The sequence below is a fragment of the Delphinapterus leucas genome, chromosome X, assembly GCF_059928025.1.
Source record: "Delphinapterus leucas isolate spDelLeu-1000000601 "Yukka" chromosome X, BTC_Dleu_Yukka2, whole genome shotgun sequence".
Classification (NCBI taxonomy): domain Eukaryota; kingdom Metazoa; phylum Chordata; class Mammalia; order Artiodactyla; family Monodontidae; genus Delphinapterus; species Delphinapterus leucas.
The window spans coordinates 44867548-44885399 of NC_143150.1; the positions used below are offsets into that span (position 1 = coordinate 44867548).

At 36.2% G+C, this 17852-nt stretch overlaps 1 protein-coding gene across 1 annotated transcript in view; it reads left to right on the forward strand.

Moving 5' to 3' along the window:
- The window catches only part of ZMAT1 (zinc finger matrin-type 1), a 41621-nt gene that overhangs the window by 8189 nt on the left and 15580 nt on the right, over nucleotides 1-17852 (forward strand). The window contains exons 2-5 of the mRNA XM_022566498.3: nucleotides 6339-6445; nucleotides 10371-10472; nucleotides 10550-10724; nucleotides 12331-12615. Of these exons, the coding sequence (XP_022422206.2) occupies nucleotides 6339-6445; nucleotides 10371-10472; nucleotides 10550-10724; nucleotides 12331-12615 (669 nt within the window). The remainder of the gene's footprint in view (nucleotides 1-6338; nucleotides 6446-10370; nucleotides 10473-10549; nucleotides 10725-12330; nucleotides 12616-17852) is intronic.

Sequence of the window (17852 nt, forward strand, 5' to 3'; positions counted from 1 at the left end):
TTGGGTCGTCGTGTTTTCATTGTCATTTGTTTCTAGGTATTATTTGATTTCCTCTTTGATATCTTCAGTGATCTCTTGTTTATTAAGTAGTGTGTTGTTTAGCCTCCATGTGTTTGTTTTTCTTACAGATTTTTTCCTGAAATTGATATCTAGTCTCATACCGTTGTGGTCGGAAAAGGTACTCGATACAATTTCAATTTTCCTAAATTTATCAAGGCTTGCTTTGTGACCCAAGATATGATCTGTCCTGTAGAATGTTCCATGAGCACTTGAGAAGAATGTGTATTCTGTTGTTTTGGGATGGAATGTCCTATAAATATCAATTAAGTCCATCTTGTTTAATGTATCATTAAAAGCTTGTGTTTCCTTATTTATTTTCATTTTGGATGATCTGTCCATTGGTGAAAGAGGGGTGTTAAAGTCCCCTATTAAGATTGTGTTACTGTCGATTTCCCCTTTTACAGCTGTTAGTATTTGCCTTATGTATTGAGGTGCTCCTATGTTGGGTGCATAAATATTTACAATTGTTATATCTTCTTCTTAGATTGATCCCTTGATCATAATGTAGTGTACTTCTTTGTCTCTTGTAATAGTCTTTGTTTTAAAGTCTATTTTGTCTAATTTGAGAATTGCTACTCCAGCTTTCTTTTGATTTCCATTTGCATGGAATATCCTTTTCCATCCCCTCACTTTCAGTCTGTATGTGTCCCTAGGTCTGAAGTGGGTCACTTTTAGACAGCATATATATGGGTCTTGCTTTTGTATCCATTCAGCCAATCTATGTCTTTTGGTTGCAGCATTTAATCTATTTACATTTAAGGTAATCAGTGATATGTAAGTTCCTATTACCACTTTCTTAATTGTTTTGTGTTTATTATTGTAGGTCTTTTCCTTCCGTTTTGTTTCCTGCCTAGAGGAGTTCCTTTAGCGTTTGTTGTAAAGCTGGTTTGGTGGTGCTGAATTCTCTTAACTTTTGCTTGTCTGTAAAGGTTTTAAGCTCTCCGTCATTCTGAATGAGATCCTTGCTGGGTAGAGTAATCTTGGTTGTAGGTTTTTCTCCTTCATCACTTTATATATGTCCTGACTCTCCCTTCTGGCTTGCAGAGTTTCTGCTGAAAGATCAGCTTTTAACCTTTTGGGGATTCCCTTATGTGTTATTTGTTGTTTTTCCCTTGCTGCTTTTTATATTTGTTCTTTGTATTTAATTTTTGATAGTTTGATTAATATGTGTCTTGGTGTGTTACTCCTTGGGTTTATCCTGTATGTGACTCTCTGCACTTCCTGGACTTAATTAACTATTTCCTTTCGCATAATAGGGAAGTTTTCAACTATAATCTCTTCAAATATTTTCTCAGTACCTTTGTTTTCCTCTTCTTCTTCTGGGACCCCTATAATTCGAATGTTGGTGCGCTTAATGTTGTCCCAGAGATCTCTGAGACTGTCCTCAATTCTTTTCATTTTTTTTTCTTTATTCTGCTCTGCAGTAGTTATTTCCACTATTTTATCTTCCAGGTCACTTATCCGTGCTTCTGCCTCAGTTATTCTGCTATTGATCCCTTCTAGAGAATTTTTAATTTCATTTATTTTGTTGTTCATCACTGTTTGTTTGCTCTTTAGTTCTTCTAGGTCCTTGTTAAATGTTTCTTGTATATTCTCCATTCTATTTCCGATATTTTGGATCATCTTTGCTATCATTTTTCTGAATTCCTTTTCAGGTAGACTGCCTATTTCCTCTTCATTTGTTAGGTGGTGGGTTTTTGCCTTGCTCCTTCATCTGCTGTGTGTTTCTCTGTCTTTTCATTTTGCTTAACTTACTGTGTTTGGGGTGTCCTTTTCGTGTGCTGCAGGTCGTAGTTTCCATTGTTTTTGGTGTCTGTCCCCAGTGGCTAAGGTTGACTCAGTGGGTTGTGTAGGCTTCCTGGTGGAGGGGACTCGTGCCTGTGTTCTGGTGGATGAGGCTGGATCTTCTCTGTCTGGTGGGAAGTTCCACATCTGGTGGTGTGTTTTGGGGTGTCTGTGGCCTTATTATGATTTTTGGCAGCTTCTGTGCTAATGGATGGGGTTGTGTTCCTGTCTTGCTAGTTGTTTGGCACAGGTTGTCCAGCACTGTAGCTTGCTAGTCATTGAGTGGAGCTGGGTTTTGTTGTTGAGATGGAGATCTCTGGGAGATTTTTGCCATTTGATATTATGTGAAGCTGGGAGGTCTCTTTTGGACCAGTGTCTTGAACTTGGCTCTCCCACCTCAGTGGCCCAGCGCTGACGCCTGGCTGGAGCACCAAGAGCCTGTCCTCCACGCAGCTCAGAATAAAAGGGAGAAAAGAAAGAGAGAAAGAAGAAGATAAAATAAAATAAAGTAAAATAAATAAAAAATTAAAACCTGAAATAAAATAAATTAAAAAAATAATTATTAAGAAAAAAAATTTTAAGTAATAAAAAAAAAAAAAGACGGACAGACAGAACCCTAGGGTAAATGGTAAAAGCAAAGCTGTACAGACAATAATCACACACAGAAGCATACACATAAACACTCACAAAAAGAGAAAAAGGGAGAAAAATATACATATCATTGCTCCCAAAGTCCACCTCCTCAATTTGGGATGATTCGTTGTCTATTCAGGTATTCCACAGATGCAGGGTACATCAAGTTGATTGTGGAGATTTAATGCGCTGCTCCTGAGGCTGCTGGGAGAGATTTCCCTTTCTCTTCTTTGTTCGCACAGCTCCCAGGGTTCAGGTTTGGATTTGGCCCCGCATCTGTGTGTAGGTCGCCTGAAGGCTTCTGTTCTTCACTCAGACAGGACAGGGTTAAAGGAGCAGCTGATTCGGGGGCTCTGGCTCACTCAGGCCGGGGGGAGGTAGGGGTACAGATGTGGGGTGAGCCTACAGCGGCAGAGACCCCCGTGACCTTGCACCAGCCTGAGGCGCGCCGTGCGTTCTCCTGGGGAAGTTGTCCCTGGATCACAGGACCCTGGCAGTGGCAGGCTGCACAGGCTCCCAGTAGGGGAGGTGATAGTGACCTGTGCTTGCATACAGGCTTCTTGGTTGCTGCAGCAGCAGCCTTAGCGTCTCATGCTCATCTCTGCACCCCTGTTGATGCACTCTCCTCCGTGGCTCCGAAGCTGCCCCCCTCCACCACCTGCAGTCTCTGTCCGGGAAGGACCTTCCTTGTGTTTGGAAAACTTTTCTCCTTCACAGCTCCCTCCCAGTGGTGCAGGTCCCGTGCCTATTCTTTTATCTCTGTTTTTTCTTTTTTCTCTTGCCCTACCCAGGTACGTGGGCAGTTTCTTGCCTTTTGGGAGGTCTGAGGTGTTCTGCCAGCGTTCAGTAGGTGTTCTGTAGGAGTTGTTCCACATGTAGATGTATTTCTGATGTATTTGTGGGGAGGAAGGTGATCTCCGCATCTTACTCTTCCATCATCTTGAAGCTCCTCTCATATCCCTTTTTAATCACTTCTTTTCCTTTGTTGAATGCAGAATTAAGTCCAAATGCCCTGATGAAGCCAATTATGATTTGACCTCATTCCAAGCCTTCAATTATTGTCTTTCATATTCTTGTGTATCCCCAGGTACCTTTTTTCCACTCTTTTTATCTGAATTTTATTCATCTTTTAAAGCTTAGTTCAATACCTGTTCACCTCTAGAAAGCTTTTCCCAAACTCCTCAGCAGGAACCCACTGTACCTTATGTCTTATATCACTTACGACATTTTGATCTTGGAATCATAGTTCTTTTTAAAAATAATTAATTAATTAATTTAACTGCACCGGGTCTTAGTTGCGGCACGGGGATCTTTAGTTGTGGCCTGTGGGATCTTCGTTGCTGCACGCAGAATCTTTAGTTGTGGCCTGCAGGATCTTCGTTGCGGCATGCAGGATTTTTCAGTTGTGGTATGCGAACTCTTAGTTGCGGAATGTGGGATCTAGTTCCCCTACCAGGGATTGAACCCAGGCCCCTGCATTGGGAGCGTAGAGTCCTCACCACTGGACCACCAGTGAAGTCCCCATGGTTCTTTCTATACACATCTTTCTTACTAAATTGTAAATTCCTTGAGATTAGGAGTTATTCACTTGCTGTGTCATTTCCAACATGTGGAACAGTCATGTATTTATAATGGAAAAAAGTCAAGGTAAAACAAAGTTCCGCTCCACCAAATAACACATGTGACAAGTTATTTCGATTTCAGTGAATCCTAATTTCCTAACCTTCAGAATGTGGCAAATATCACTTACCTTGCAGACTTATTTAAAGAACTAAAGGGGTAAGCTATTACCTTGTTTACACATAGAGGGCCTTCAATAAGTGCTCTTTCTTTTTTCTTATTTCTTTCCAAAATGTGTACCATAGTACTTTGAAACTAACCTCAGTAAATACCAATAAAGCTAAATGATGTGCAAGACATTGAGGGCCTGAACTTGGGTAGTGTTATGGGGAATTAAAAGGAAGAGATGGATATCAGATAATGTTATAAGCTAGAATTGACATGAAACAGTGATTTGCTGGGGAGCAGAATGGCTGAGATTTTGAGTCTGGAATATTATGCCATTTAATAAAGAAAGACCAAGATCTTGTTTGAGAAAATGAGTCAAAGGCAATAAGTCTAGGCAATACCATTCTAAAGGAAAAGTTGTAGGGGTACCAGTAACTTCATGGACTTCATGGAAATTTATCTGGGTCACCAGTAATGAAAGGCTAGGTTAAAATACTTAGCCTTCATATTTCCCAACTTGAGTGTCAGTGTCAAACTTTGACTATTAGAAGTGGGGAAATCTGGAATTAAAGGTTGATCTAGGAAAGAAATGAGTGTTAAATTTTAGGAATTGTTGAACCTCTAAATTAGTAGTTTCCTTTTGTCTTCTTAATGGAAACTTTCCCTCTGTAACAAGTTATATTGCCACCAAATGATAATATTTACTTATTATTAAAGAATTTAATAGGAAGCTCAATATCTTATCACTATGCTCAGATTGCATATAGTAGTTAATTCTGAAACAAGGCAAGTCCTGAAATACATTTTAGTTAAACTCTCTACCTTGCTGACTTTAAGAGTCAAAGTTAGAGAAATCATATATTTTAAAACAACCTAAAAATAATTCAGAGAGGATACTATATATTATAGGGATAAATTTTTATGTGTTCATCAACTTGTTTTTGACATGTTCCTAGTTACAGTTATTATTATCTTGAGCATGCAATTTAAGTAAGCATTTTAATCCATACAGTGGTACTGAAAACAAAGCTTAGTTGTAGATATCCAACATAACTTTTAAAATAAATACCTCTAAAGGTTTTTAAATAGAAAGTCCTACATAATTCTTGCAAAAATTGAAAGAAAACAGTTGTACAGAAAATAAAATGTTAAATTTTCTCCCTTTCTTCCTTTTCTAGCCCCACTTCCCAAAGTTAATCACTTTTAAATTTAATTTATATCTTTCCATATTTTTTATATGTGATGTATATTTAATTTTTCTTAGTGTTGGAGATGGATGTATTGTATTTATTGTTCTACAACTTTTTATCCATTTAATATATCATTGGCCTTTCTCTGTGAAAGTATGTGTGGTATCAGCTTATTCATTTAAATAGCCAAATAGCAAACAAAATTTTGATGTTTTGTGATTTATACCTTATAGATGCACTAATAAATTTGGGGGGAATACATTGCAGCTGTTAAGAAGTTTAGATAGAAGTGTGGACCTCAAGTGTAAATTCAGAAGATTTTGGCATGTGTTATTTATTACAGTGAGAAACATTTAGAAATAACACTTCTAGATGGTATTATATGAACATTACTTTATAGCTTTGGGGGCTTCTGTGAGACTTGTTTGGCCAGATGAATGTGCTAATGTTCGTAGAACAATGGAAAATGTTTGCCTACTACGGGCAAAATTTTTTTGTGGTTCCGTGTGATTTTTAGATAACATTGGAACCATAGCTCCAGATAAGTGACAGTCTTATAACAATGCCTTTTTAAGGATTGTCTACTATAAAACACAAATTCCAAGGCTTGGTTTTTTAATCCTGCCGCTCATTATTGGTGCCCCAAATCAGTCTACGAAGCTCATGAAGTTACTGGTACCCCCATAACTTTTCATTTGGAATGGTATTGCCTAGGCTTATCATGTTAAATAAATAACACTTGCTATATCCTACATTAGAGGCATATTTATTATGCTCATATTAAATTGCATACTCAATAAGCAAAAAGCTTTTACTGTAGCCTCACAAGCACTCAGGTTTGAGGTGGTATATGAAACAATATGTAGTTGAAGAATGAAAATTATACTTCTAAATATTCATTTATGTGATATATAGTCTCATTACCCTTTATTTTATTCATAGATATGACTTGGAAAGAACAGGAAAAGACTGAACTTTTTACAGATAATTTTTGTAATATATGTGGAGTGGTGCTGCAGTTTGAATCACAAAGGATTTCACATTATGAGGTAGGTTAAAAACACTGGGAATAGAATCTAAAATAGGTTTTTAAATGTAACAGATAAACTTCATATATTATCTGTTTTTGATTCTTATGAGAATCCTGTGTATTATTTCCCTTTGATGGATGAGGAACCTGGCTCAGAGAGGGACAGTAACTTACTAGCTTAAGTTTGGAGAATTCGGGTTTAAACTTAGCCTTTTTGACTCCAAAGCATGTTTTCTTTTCTTCACATCATTCTGCCTCCATTTGTACCTATCAAGCCACTATATCCTTCGTGTCCTTGTAGTAAATATAAGGGAAGTTTTATAAAGCTTGTGTAGGAAACAGTTAATGTGAATCAAGGGATATAATTGAACTCCAGAGTTTTCCTTTACAGTAAATGAAGGATAAAAACAAAATGAACTCGTCTTGCACTTGATTTAGCTACATGTTTTTAAGCACAGTACCATAGAATTCTAGAGTTAAAAGAGGAATGTATAACGTTCTTACTTCTTTAGTTTATTGATTAGAAAACTGAAACCCAGAGGGATAGTGATTCTGCATAGCTAATCTTGGCATGACTAAGCTTAAAAATGATTTCTTCTAATTTCATATCCAGTGTTCTTTCCTTTCTTTTAGTGTTGTCTCCCATTTCTACATCATATTATGAACTATTGGATTTATTTTCATATCTGGTATCCGTGTTAACAAAAGTACTAGATACATTTACTTAAAAGAAATATAATGCCAGTTCTGCTTTTTTAAACACCTCATCTTGTTTTGCCCATTGCTAATCTTATTGGCAACTATATTTCAGTCCTTATGTTGATTGGGATTCAATTAACTGTAATTACAGATAGTGAAATTGTGTTGGCTGTGGATTGAAAGGACGTAGATTCAAGTCTTTAACTCCACCATTGTTGTGAAACCCTGGGCAAATCACTTTACCTCTCTTGAGCATGTTTCTTGAGCCTGCAAAATGGGGGCATAAGATCTCTCTTACTATACTTGTGAGAATTAAGTGAAATCAGATATGTGACTGTGCCTAGCATATCCTGGGACCCCAAAGCTCAAAGATTTAGAGTTAATAAAGAGAGACATATAATCAAGGGGCTCTGTGATAACTGTGGTTGGAACCATTTGAATTTAAATTTGAAAAATTACTTTTATGGGCTTATGAAGTACTATTCAGTGTAGAAAATATACAAAAATATGAGAAAATATGAATCAATCATAATTCTGTTGCTTGTAAGTAAGCATCATTTAATTAACTTCTGTTTAGTTTATATGATTCCAGTATGCTTTCTAAACACACAGACATATTTTTACAAAAGAGAATTGTATGTTGTTTTGCACTTGCTTTTTCATATAAGAACATATTCTGAACACTTTGTCCTATCATTACATCGTTTTACTTTTCTGTAATAGTTTAATGGCTATAAGGCATTATGTTATGTAATGTTGTAGCATATTTTTAAATTTAAATTTCAGTGCCATCTGTAAGTTTGGTACTTAAGCTTGTTAAATAATCAAATCAAAACTATACATGACTTTCCGTATATTTGAAAGCACTTCTGTGCAAATATCCTACTTGAAAAGGTGATTTTTTTTCTCTTTAGTATACAGCTTGGTTAATAGTGTCAGACTATCTCAGCATAGTATTTATTGTTCATGTAAAATAGGACAGTACTGCAGAAGATTTGAATTTTAATGAGGTTGCACTTATTAATATTTCCTTTTGTATTTATACTTACATGTTTAAGAAACCATTCTTTGTTCTTTTGTCATATAGATATTTCTGTTTTCTTCTAATACTTTTAAAAGCTTTATTTTTTAGGTTAAAATGTTTGATCCATCTGGTATTGATTTTCACATATGGAGGGTGGTAACATTATTTTCCATACAGATAACCAGGTATCCCAGCAATATTTATTTAAACAGTCCATCCTTGCCTCACTGATTTGTAGTGGCATCTCTATCATAAGTTAATTTATATATATATATATATATATATTTATAATGTTATTATGTTCTATTGTATTGCTTTGTTTACCTGTCTCTATAATAATTTCACCTTATTAGTATAGCTTTAAAATATGCCATGATACCTGGTAGGGAAAATTTATATGACAAAAAACTCATTATAAAGTTAAAAGACAAGCCACAGATTGAGTGCTATTTATAACCGATATAACTAACAAAGAATTAGTATCTAGAATATATAAAGAACTATATATCAATTAGAACAAGAAACAACCCAATAGAAAAATGGGAAAGTGTTATAAACAGGCTATAGAAGAGATACTTAACTTCAGAAGTGATCATATGGGAAATGCAAGTTAAAGTGATAATGAACTATCTTATCAAAACTATCATGCTCGCAAAAATTGAAATCTAATAGCACTTAACACTTCAGGAGAATATAGGAAGACAAATCACTCATATATGCTACATTTGGAGTTGTAAACTGCTTCAACATCTTTTTTTAAATTAATTTTTATTGGAATATAGTTGCTTGCTTCAACATCTTTGGAGAGAAATTTTATAATACCTATTAAAGCTGAAAACCCTCATACCTTATAAGCCAAATAGTCCATATCTAGGCGTCTACTTTAAAGAAACTCTTGGACATTATATTAGGAGATACATTTACATATGTTCAGTGCAGAAATGCTTGTGATAGCAAAATAAACAGAAACATAACTTCCTTCAGTAGGTAACTTGATGGGTAGCATATGGAGTGGAATATTATGCAGCATGTAATATGAATGAACTAGAGCTATATGTATCAATATGGGCAAATCTTACATAATATTGAGTTATAAAAAGTTGAAAAGGATATGAATAGACTGATTCCATTTTCATAAAATTAAAAAAATGACAGTAGTACATAATACTGTTTATGGGTACATGCATATCTAGTAAAGGAAGAGAAGCATAGAGGAAATGATATAGACCAACTTTAAGATAGTGGTTACCTATCGGGAGAGACTGAGGAGGGGAGGGATTGTTGGCATGAGGAGATAGGACTGTATGTGTAAAATTTCACCTCTTTTGAAAAGGAGATCTGAAACAAATATAGAAAAATGTTAATAGTATCTGTTAAAACTGGGCAGTGGGTATGTACTTCAACTATATTATTTCCTGTGCTTTTCTATATGTATATATTTCACAATTTAAAATGCTGTAGAGGGTAAGTAGTTGCCTCACAGTATATGTTCAGGAATGTTAGTTTCCCTTCTATTTACACCAACATTTTCATTATTACGTATTTTGTTCCACATTTGTTCAGAGATTTTTCTAATGTGCCTAACCTAGAAGAGTTAATTTCCTCACATAAAAGAATTTTAGAGGTAAGCAGTACAGGGCTGATGTGACAGCTCCATAACATTATCAGAGATCTAGGCATTTTCTCTCTTTCTACTCTGATGAACTAGCCTCTGTCCTTAAGATCCCCCATAGTCCCAGATGACCTTTAAATCTTAATTCCAGAAGCAGGAGGGAAGAAGGTTAGAAGAAGGGTTCATCCTCCATCCTTTTAGGAGGCTTCCCAGAAGTTCTACCCAGCATTTCAGATTACATCTTATTGGCCAGAATAGAGTCACAAGATTACGTCTTGCTGAAAGGGAGGCTGGAACATGCAGTCTTTTAGCTGGGTATATTGCCTAAGATGTGTAACTAAGGAAGAAGAATAAGTTTGATATTAGGCAAAAAAATCTATGAGTCTCTGTCAAAAACAAAAACCTAGAAGTTATTGGACTCTAAATTACAGCATTATTTTCATTTTAATTGAGATTTAGAGATTTGAAAGCATGTGAAGCCTTTTCGTAAACTTGGTACACATTAAATATATTTCAATTCACGGGTACTGTCCTCAAATTTGAAGAGGTGTAAATTTGGGGTACCTCTGTTATTGAATAAACAAAGTCATATTATATATATATTTTTAGAGTGAAAAACATGCTCAAAATGTTAGGTTTTATTTTCAAATGCATGGGGAACAAAATGAACTGCCTGGTAAGAAAATGAAGATGGATGTTAGGAATTTTCAGGTGAGTGGCCTTTGTTGATGTTGTAATTCGAAAGTTTGAGTTATTGAATCTTTCTAACAAGATTGTGCTTATTTCAGATGCATAGGAGTGAAGTAGTGGACAGAAACAAATTTTGTGATCTCTGCAACATGATTTTTAGCTCACCAGTTGTTGCTCAGTCTCACTATGTGGGGAAATTCCATGCTAAAAAACTGAAGCAATTAATGGAGGAGCATGATCAGGTATCTCCATCAGGATTTCAGCCAGAGATGGGTAAGATGACATTCACCTCTTTAACTTCAATACAGGGTCTCTCTATAATTTTTTACCATCTCTGCCATCTATTTTTTATTGGAGAGACTTTTACTCTGCCACAGTAACTTGGTTCTTCTTCTGCCTGGTTAATCTCTTTCTGTATCCTTGTAATTTAATATAGAGATCATAATTGCTAGCTGAATTTTAAGAAATGTGACCTCTCCTTTTCAGTTTATTAAATCCAAATAAAAGCAAGTTATTTGCTATGTTGCTATAAAGAAAGAACAATAAGCAACCTGAACTCTCCAGTTTCTAATCAAATTATAAAGTCTTAGCTCCTTCTTACTTCTTCCCCTTGGCATCTATCTCATTCTTCTTTTTTTGCTTTAGTACTTTCCAAAACATTATCTCATAGTGTGTGTTCAGACCAGTGTCTTCACCATAATATAGTTATGTTGCAGCATTTTCTGACTATAACTATAGCCAAAAAAAAAGGTATGGAATCTTCTTCTACCAGATTGCTCATTTCTTTCTTCCTATGAATATAAAGAAAAGGTACTACTAGCATTATCAATCAGCAGTTATTGAGTACTTATTTTATGTTAGATGCCAAAGATACAGAGAACTGTAAAACGTTGCTGTTTCCTCCTTCCAGTGATGTTGGGCCGCCAGCGCATGAGAGAACTGACTCACAGATCTCACTTCTGGCCTGAAGTGGCAGAGTACACCCTGGAAAACCCAGCCTGTATTTTGAAAATGTGCCTGTATTTTGAAAATGTGTGCCAGAACAAAAAATAAGATGATCAGTTCTCTGGAATAAATAATTTACCACATTCTCACTAGCTTCAACACTTTAGGAATAAAGCATGTCTAGCATGGAAATTTTACCAACATTAATTTCCAACTCATAGTGTAGGCCTCATCAGCATTAAAACATATAGTTTTCTTAATAAATGAAACCAGAATTATTTTTAAATTTATTCTAGTTTCTCTAATTTTTGTATATTTGTTTTTCTGCCTGTCAGTCAAGAGGGACAGAATCAGTGTGCCCTACAAGAGAAAGCATCTTGTAAAGCTTTATCTTTAGTTCCCAAAATTCATAAATTTGGGCTCAGAGAGGAGACTAAATGAAAGAGCTCTGAAATAACTGTAAATGTGGAAACATAATTTTATAGCCTTAAACAACTGCATAAATTTTATTTTGATACAGACACCACAAATCTGGACTGAATAGGTGATTTACTTTGCTACTCAAGAAAGACACCAACTTAGAAGTTGGTACCATCTCTTTTACCCTCACTAATTTCAAGAACCATCCTAAGACATCTCTTATGCCTTCATTGATTTTTCAGATGAATAAAATTCATTTGAAATACATGCCTAATGCTGAATATTCTTTCCTGTATCTTTGTTGGAGAAACTTGGTGACAGACTTGTATTCAAATTTCTGTTCTCACAGAAGGAAATTCTTTTTAGCCTGAGTACCTTTATCCAACAGCCCTATATGGAAAAAGTCCAGAGATAGTAGGTTTTAAAAAAACTCTAACTTTCCCTAATACTTTATAATGAATGCAGCTCTAATAGCTGGACACATGTTGATCACTTTTCATTATGACTATTTCAGCAGGTGTGCCTATTACTACTTCTGCTGAGTCAACTTTTCTGAAGCCCCTTGTTGTCAAGCCTCCTCCAGGTGGGATTAAAGACGAGACTACGCCTTCCTCTTCCAGCAGTGCTTTGGATTTGAATAATCCAAACAAGTATTGTAAGCTCTGTCCTGCTTCCTTTAATGGTCCATTAATGGCCCAACAACATTATGTTGGGAAAAAACACAAAAGAAATGAAGCTAAGAAGAAGTTTGTAGACAAGATAAGAGAGAAACCTCTTCCAGCAAAATCAGATGCAAATGGTAAATAGTAAAATTATCCCAAATCTCTTTCTTAGAAAGTTTATATTTTATTAAACATATCTGGCTTATGTATATACTATTTTGCTTTTACTGAATACAAGGTTTATAATACTCATGGGATCATAGAATTTTCGATAAAGACTTTTGAGTCCATATAGGTCTGTCTGTTGGTTTTCTAGAAAATGAGACCCAGAAAGGTTTAGATGACACTTACTAATAAAATACAGGTATTACCACGGTTTCATGTTATATCATAGGTACATAAGGAAGTATTTTAAATTAGTATCATGTAGTTATATCATTCGGTCACTAAGTATGACTTAAGTGTCTCTTAGTTGCTAGGCTAGTTATTCTTGGGAATACAAATGAAGATATACTATTTTCCCTGAAGGGGCAAGTGTATAACTAATTGGGTTAATAATACTTCATTGCAAGAGGCTGCAGACATGGATTTTTGTGTACATATTTTTGGTAACCAGAGGAGCCAAACATCATGGTTCAGAAAAGCTTTATAGAGGAAGTATATGATTTAGATTGATAGCAGTGGGAAGGAGAGAGGATGAACAAAGGAGCTGAGAAAGAGTGGCAAGAATTCAGGTGCAATAAAGATTCTGATCCTGACTGGAGTGATCCACTTGCTCTTCTAACCATATGTTTTTTCATTTTCCCCCCACAGGCACCATCTCACTACTAGTATTTTTATTCCCTTTTCATATTCTCTTCTCCACCCACTTTTCCTCTACTCACCATTATTTTTCAATTCTTTCCTTACTAGACCTTTTTGCTTAATGTGAAAATGTTCATTACTCCCTCCTTGAAGCTCTATTCTTTGTCATTAGTAACTCCTTATGCTGTTGTTCTTTTCCCGTGTTTCTATTTATTTTCTGTTTTCTTTGGGGGCTCTTTTTTAAATTCATTGTCTAAATGTAGACGTTCCCATGGTTCCATTCTTGACCTTAATCTATAACATGATCTAATCTGTTCCTCTGATTTCATCTGTCATCTGTATGCTTATGACCTTTCTGCAAAGCTTTAGATTCATATATTCAAAGAGCAGCTACCTCTTCACCTGTATACCTCATAGCCATTTCAAATCCACTCAGTCATTCAAAGTAGAAACCTGTAGTTAATTGTAAATCCCACAGCACCATCTACTTCACTTCCTATATCTAATGAGGCACCAAGCCATGACTGTTTTACCTCCTGAATCTTACTGTTACCTTTTCTCCAGCCATGCTTTTCCCACACTAGTTCAGGCCCTCAACATCTTTTCTAGAGTTTTGCTACTCAAAGTGTGGTTTGTGGCCAGCATTATAAACATCACTTGGGAGCTTGTTAGAAAAAAGAATCTCAGGCCTCACTGCAGACCTACTGAATCAGAATCTGCATTTTAACAAGATGCCTAGGTGATTTGTACTCACAATAAATTTTGAGAAGCATTGTTCTAGAATATTGCCACAACCTCTAACTACTCTCCTTGCCATCAGTTTTGTCTCCCCAGATCTACCCTCAATTTAACCACTAGAGTGTTTCATCTAAAGTGTACATCTTTTCATGTCATTCCCCTGCTTAAAAGTCCTTATTTCTCTATTTTCTAAGGATAAAAATCTAAGCTTCATAGCTCTCTACCATCTTGTCCCTATCTCCTTCTCCAGGCTTATTCCCTGCTACTTCCTGCTATGATTTATGTGGGTCAGAATCTACAAACTGCTTATGGTTTCCAGAAACCATTACCCCATTTCTTGTCTCTGTGCCCTTCATGCTGCCATTTTGCCTAGAACATCTTCCTGTCCCTCTTCTCTTGACCAACTCCTACTCATTTCACTTCTTTCAAGCCTTTTCACTTCCTTCAAGGCTTATATTCTGTGCTTCCTTAACCTGAATATCTAATTATCTCTCCCTGTGTCTTTATCTCCCACTAGAATGTAAGGTCTTTGAGGGAAGGGACTTCATCTAACTCATCTATATTTCCAGTACTAGAGATAGAAACTGGCACAGAGTAGGCCTACCTCAATAGAGATTAGTTTAATATATGAATCAGTGAACTATTAACCTTTATTTATTGAGTGCTAACCCTGTGTTTGTACTATTAAGTTTTCTGCTTAATGTGATTCAACATGTCCCCAAAAGTTACATAGAGATCTGTATTTTTATCTAGGATTTTAAAGAACGTTGATTTAGGCAAGTGTAGAAATAGAAGTGGTAGGGCTTCTGAAAGTTGTAGATGTTTGGAGAAATGACAGACTTCCACTTGTTAGGGTATTTTTCCCATCGCTACGCTGAGGGTGATCTGAAATAAGTGGCTTCTAGTTTGTGGCATTAGGTAAATTGGAACTGAGAAGTGTGTCAGCCATGAGAAATGTGTGCACTTTGGTCACTTCTGAAAGGAGGGTCATTTTAGTACTCTGAAGTTTCAAGGTTATTAGATTGAGAGAAGGATTTTGGTGAAATTTTTATCTGGCTGTGGAGGCGAGTGCTGATCATCAGCATAATTTAATCCAGTCATTGAAGTCATTTTATACTAGCCTCTGAAGATGAAGCTCAAAGAACAGATTTTCAACACTGCCTTGACTATTTCATTTTGATAACAGTAAACATTTGAGGATTAAGAAAATAGCTGGAGAATTTAAAGTAGCAAATGAGAATTGCAAAGAACAGCTACAGCAGAAGCCCATATTATAAGTGAGCAAGCGGTAAGACAAAAACAGCTTAACCTGTGCCACTTTAACTATATTCACTCTTCACCCATTTTCTCCCTTCTTTCTGTCTCTGCCTTCTTTTCTATCTGCTATGGTTTATATATGTTTCTACTATATCTAATCTCTTTCCCTTTCTCTTCATCATTCTTACTGCTCTCTTCATGTCCCTCATTCAGTCCAGATCTTATTAGCACAGGAATGGCTACCATAACAATATGGAAATAAAATATGTATGTATTTTTAATTTACTGTATTTGTTTTGTTTATTTTACTAATTTCTAGCCCCATTATTGCACTTAGATGTCTCACCTTCACCTGTAACTCAGCATATCTAAAACTGAATTAATAATCTTCCCTAAAACCACCTTAAATTTACCAAGTTTTCTTTCTTTGCCAGTAGTACCACTATTTATTAGTCACCCACACTTGAATCTTTGAGGGCATCTTTGACTAAATTTCCCTATCTCCTATCCGTCCACAGTCTTATCAGGTCTTTTTAGAACTATTTTTTCTTCCTTTATCCTTCCATTGCATTTTCACTACCATCATCTCACAGTTTAATGCTGTAACCACCTTCTGGAAGGCTTTACTTATACCTCATTGTTATTCTCTCACTACCTAGTAGCAAGATTTCAACCCAGGATCAATTCCACAGTCCACTTGTTCTACTTTTACATTCAGAACACTGAGTGATGCTATGGAGAATTATATAAGGCTAGAGATTGGGTGCCTCTACAGAGTCTTAGTATCCAATCTCTGTGGCCTTTTAGTCCTACTTAATACTTTTCCTTTTCCTTCACTTTCCTTTCAGCAGTGATTTTTAAGCCTACACCACTCTCCAGGACTCTCTTCTACTGTTCAACACTCCCCCTCCTCACAACATTCAGGCAAGCTTATTCCTTATTTCATCAAGAAAAATGTGGCCATCAAATGTGGATACCAAGTATCTTGCCTTAACCAAATAATCCCTTAACCTTGAGTTTCCCTTTAACTACTACACTTTCCCCTTCTCTTCTTTGCCAAGTTTTTTTTTGTTGTGTTGTTGTTTTTGTTTTTCAAATATACTCTTAACTGTCTTTACTGATATTCACTGAACTCATTACCATTTGTTGACACACATTCCCCCAGCCCTCCACACCACCACTGTACCGTTCCACTGAAACTGTCCCTCACAGGGTTATTGTGACTTCTAAATTTCTAAATCCAATGACCATCTTTACTCCATTCACTAAACTTTCCTCCTTTGACATCAGTCTCTCCTGTTCATCCTTACAACTTTGTCCTTTACTTCTTGATTTTTCATGGTCCCCCTCCTCCTCTACCATATAGTTTAAAGAGTGGTGCTCTCCAGGGTTTTTATCATTATGTTGGTGTTGCTATGCCCACCCATACATTATCCTCAGGACATCTCACCCACTCTGATTGTCTTAACTAACCCCCATCCCCTGACTTCTCCAAAATTAACCTATCTTCTGCCTTTCAAATTCCCATATCTAACTGCCTATTGGACACCTTTACATGAAAATCTCACAGATATATCAGACTCTGTGTGTCCAAATTCAAACTCACCAATGCTTATTATCCCACCTCCTAAAATAGTACTTCCTTATGAAGTTCCAATTTCAGTTAGGATCACCACCCACTCAGTCACCAAACTATGCTGAGAGGTATTTTAGACTTCTCTAGATTCCTCCTTCTCCCTTATCTCTCACATTCACTCAGTCATTAAATTTTGTCTGTTTTAATGGTAAGTATTTCACCAATATCCCTGCTTCTCTCTACCCCTACTGTGACCTGTCTAGCCCATGCCCTCTCATCTCTTGCCTTATGTAACTGTGGTCTCCTTACTTCCAGGCTTGCTCCTCTTAAAATTACCCTCCATATTGCAGTTAGAGGAGAGATTTCTCTAAAACACACAGCTGACCATGTTACTTACTACTTAAACCACTTCAAGGTTTCCCAGCCCACAGAATAAAAATCTAGGCTCCTTAGCATAATATAAAAGTCTCTTTGATGTGATATACTTTTGCCTCTCCCATCTCATCCCCTTATATTTTATTCTGCAACAATTCCAAATTTTAACTAGTTACTGTAAACACTTCTGTGTTCTTTTCATGCTATTTCCTCTGCCTACAGTACTCTTCTCAACTCTTTTAACCGTTAACTATTTTTCATTTTTCCAAGTTTAACTAAGGCATCATCTCTTCCAGTAGCCCTCTTCAGGCTCCCATATTGTACTAAGTGCCTCTGCTTCATTGAATTCCCATACCTCTTAAGCATACTTGTCTTACCTTTTACCAAATGAGATTGAAATCCTCTGTTCATGTGTCTGTTTCTCACTTGGATTTGTGAGCAGCCTGCCCAATTTATTAATCTTGTACCTCTAGCATCTAGCATGATGCTTGGTGCCACAGAGGTGTTTAGTGTTGGTTGAACAGGTTATTTGAATTCAGCACATCATGCTCATTTCTGTCTCTTCAGAATATTGATATTGTTTTCATCCCCTGGAATTCCCTAACTGCCTTCCTTACAATTCAA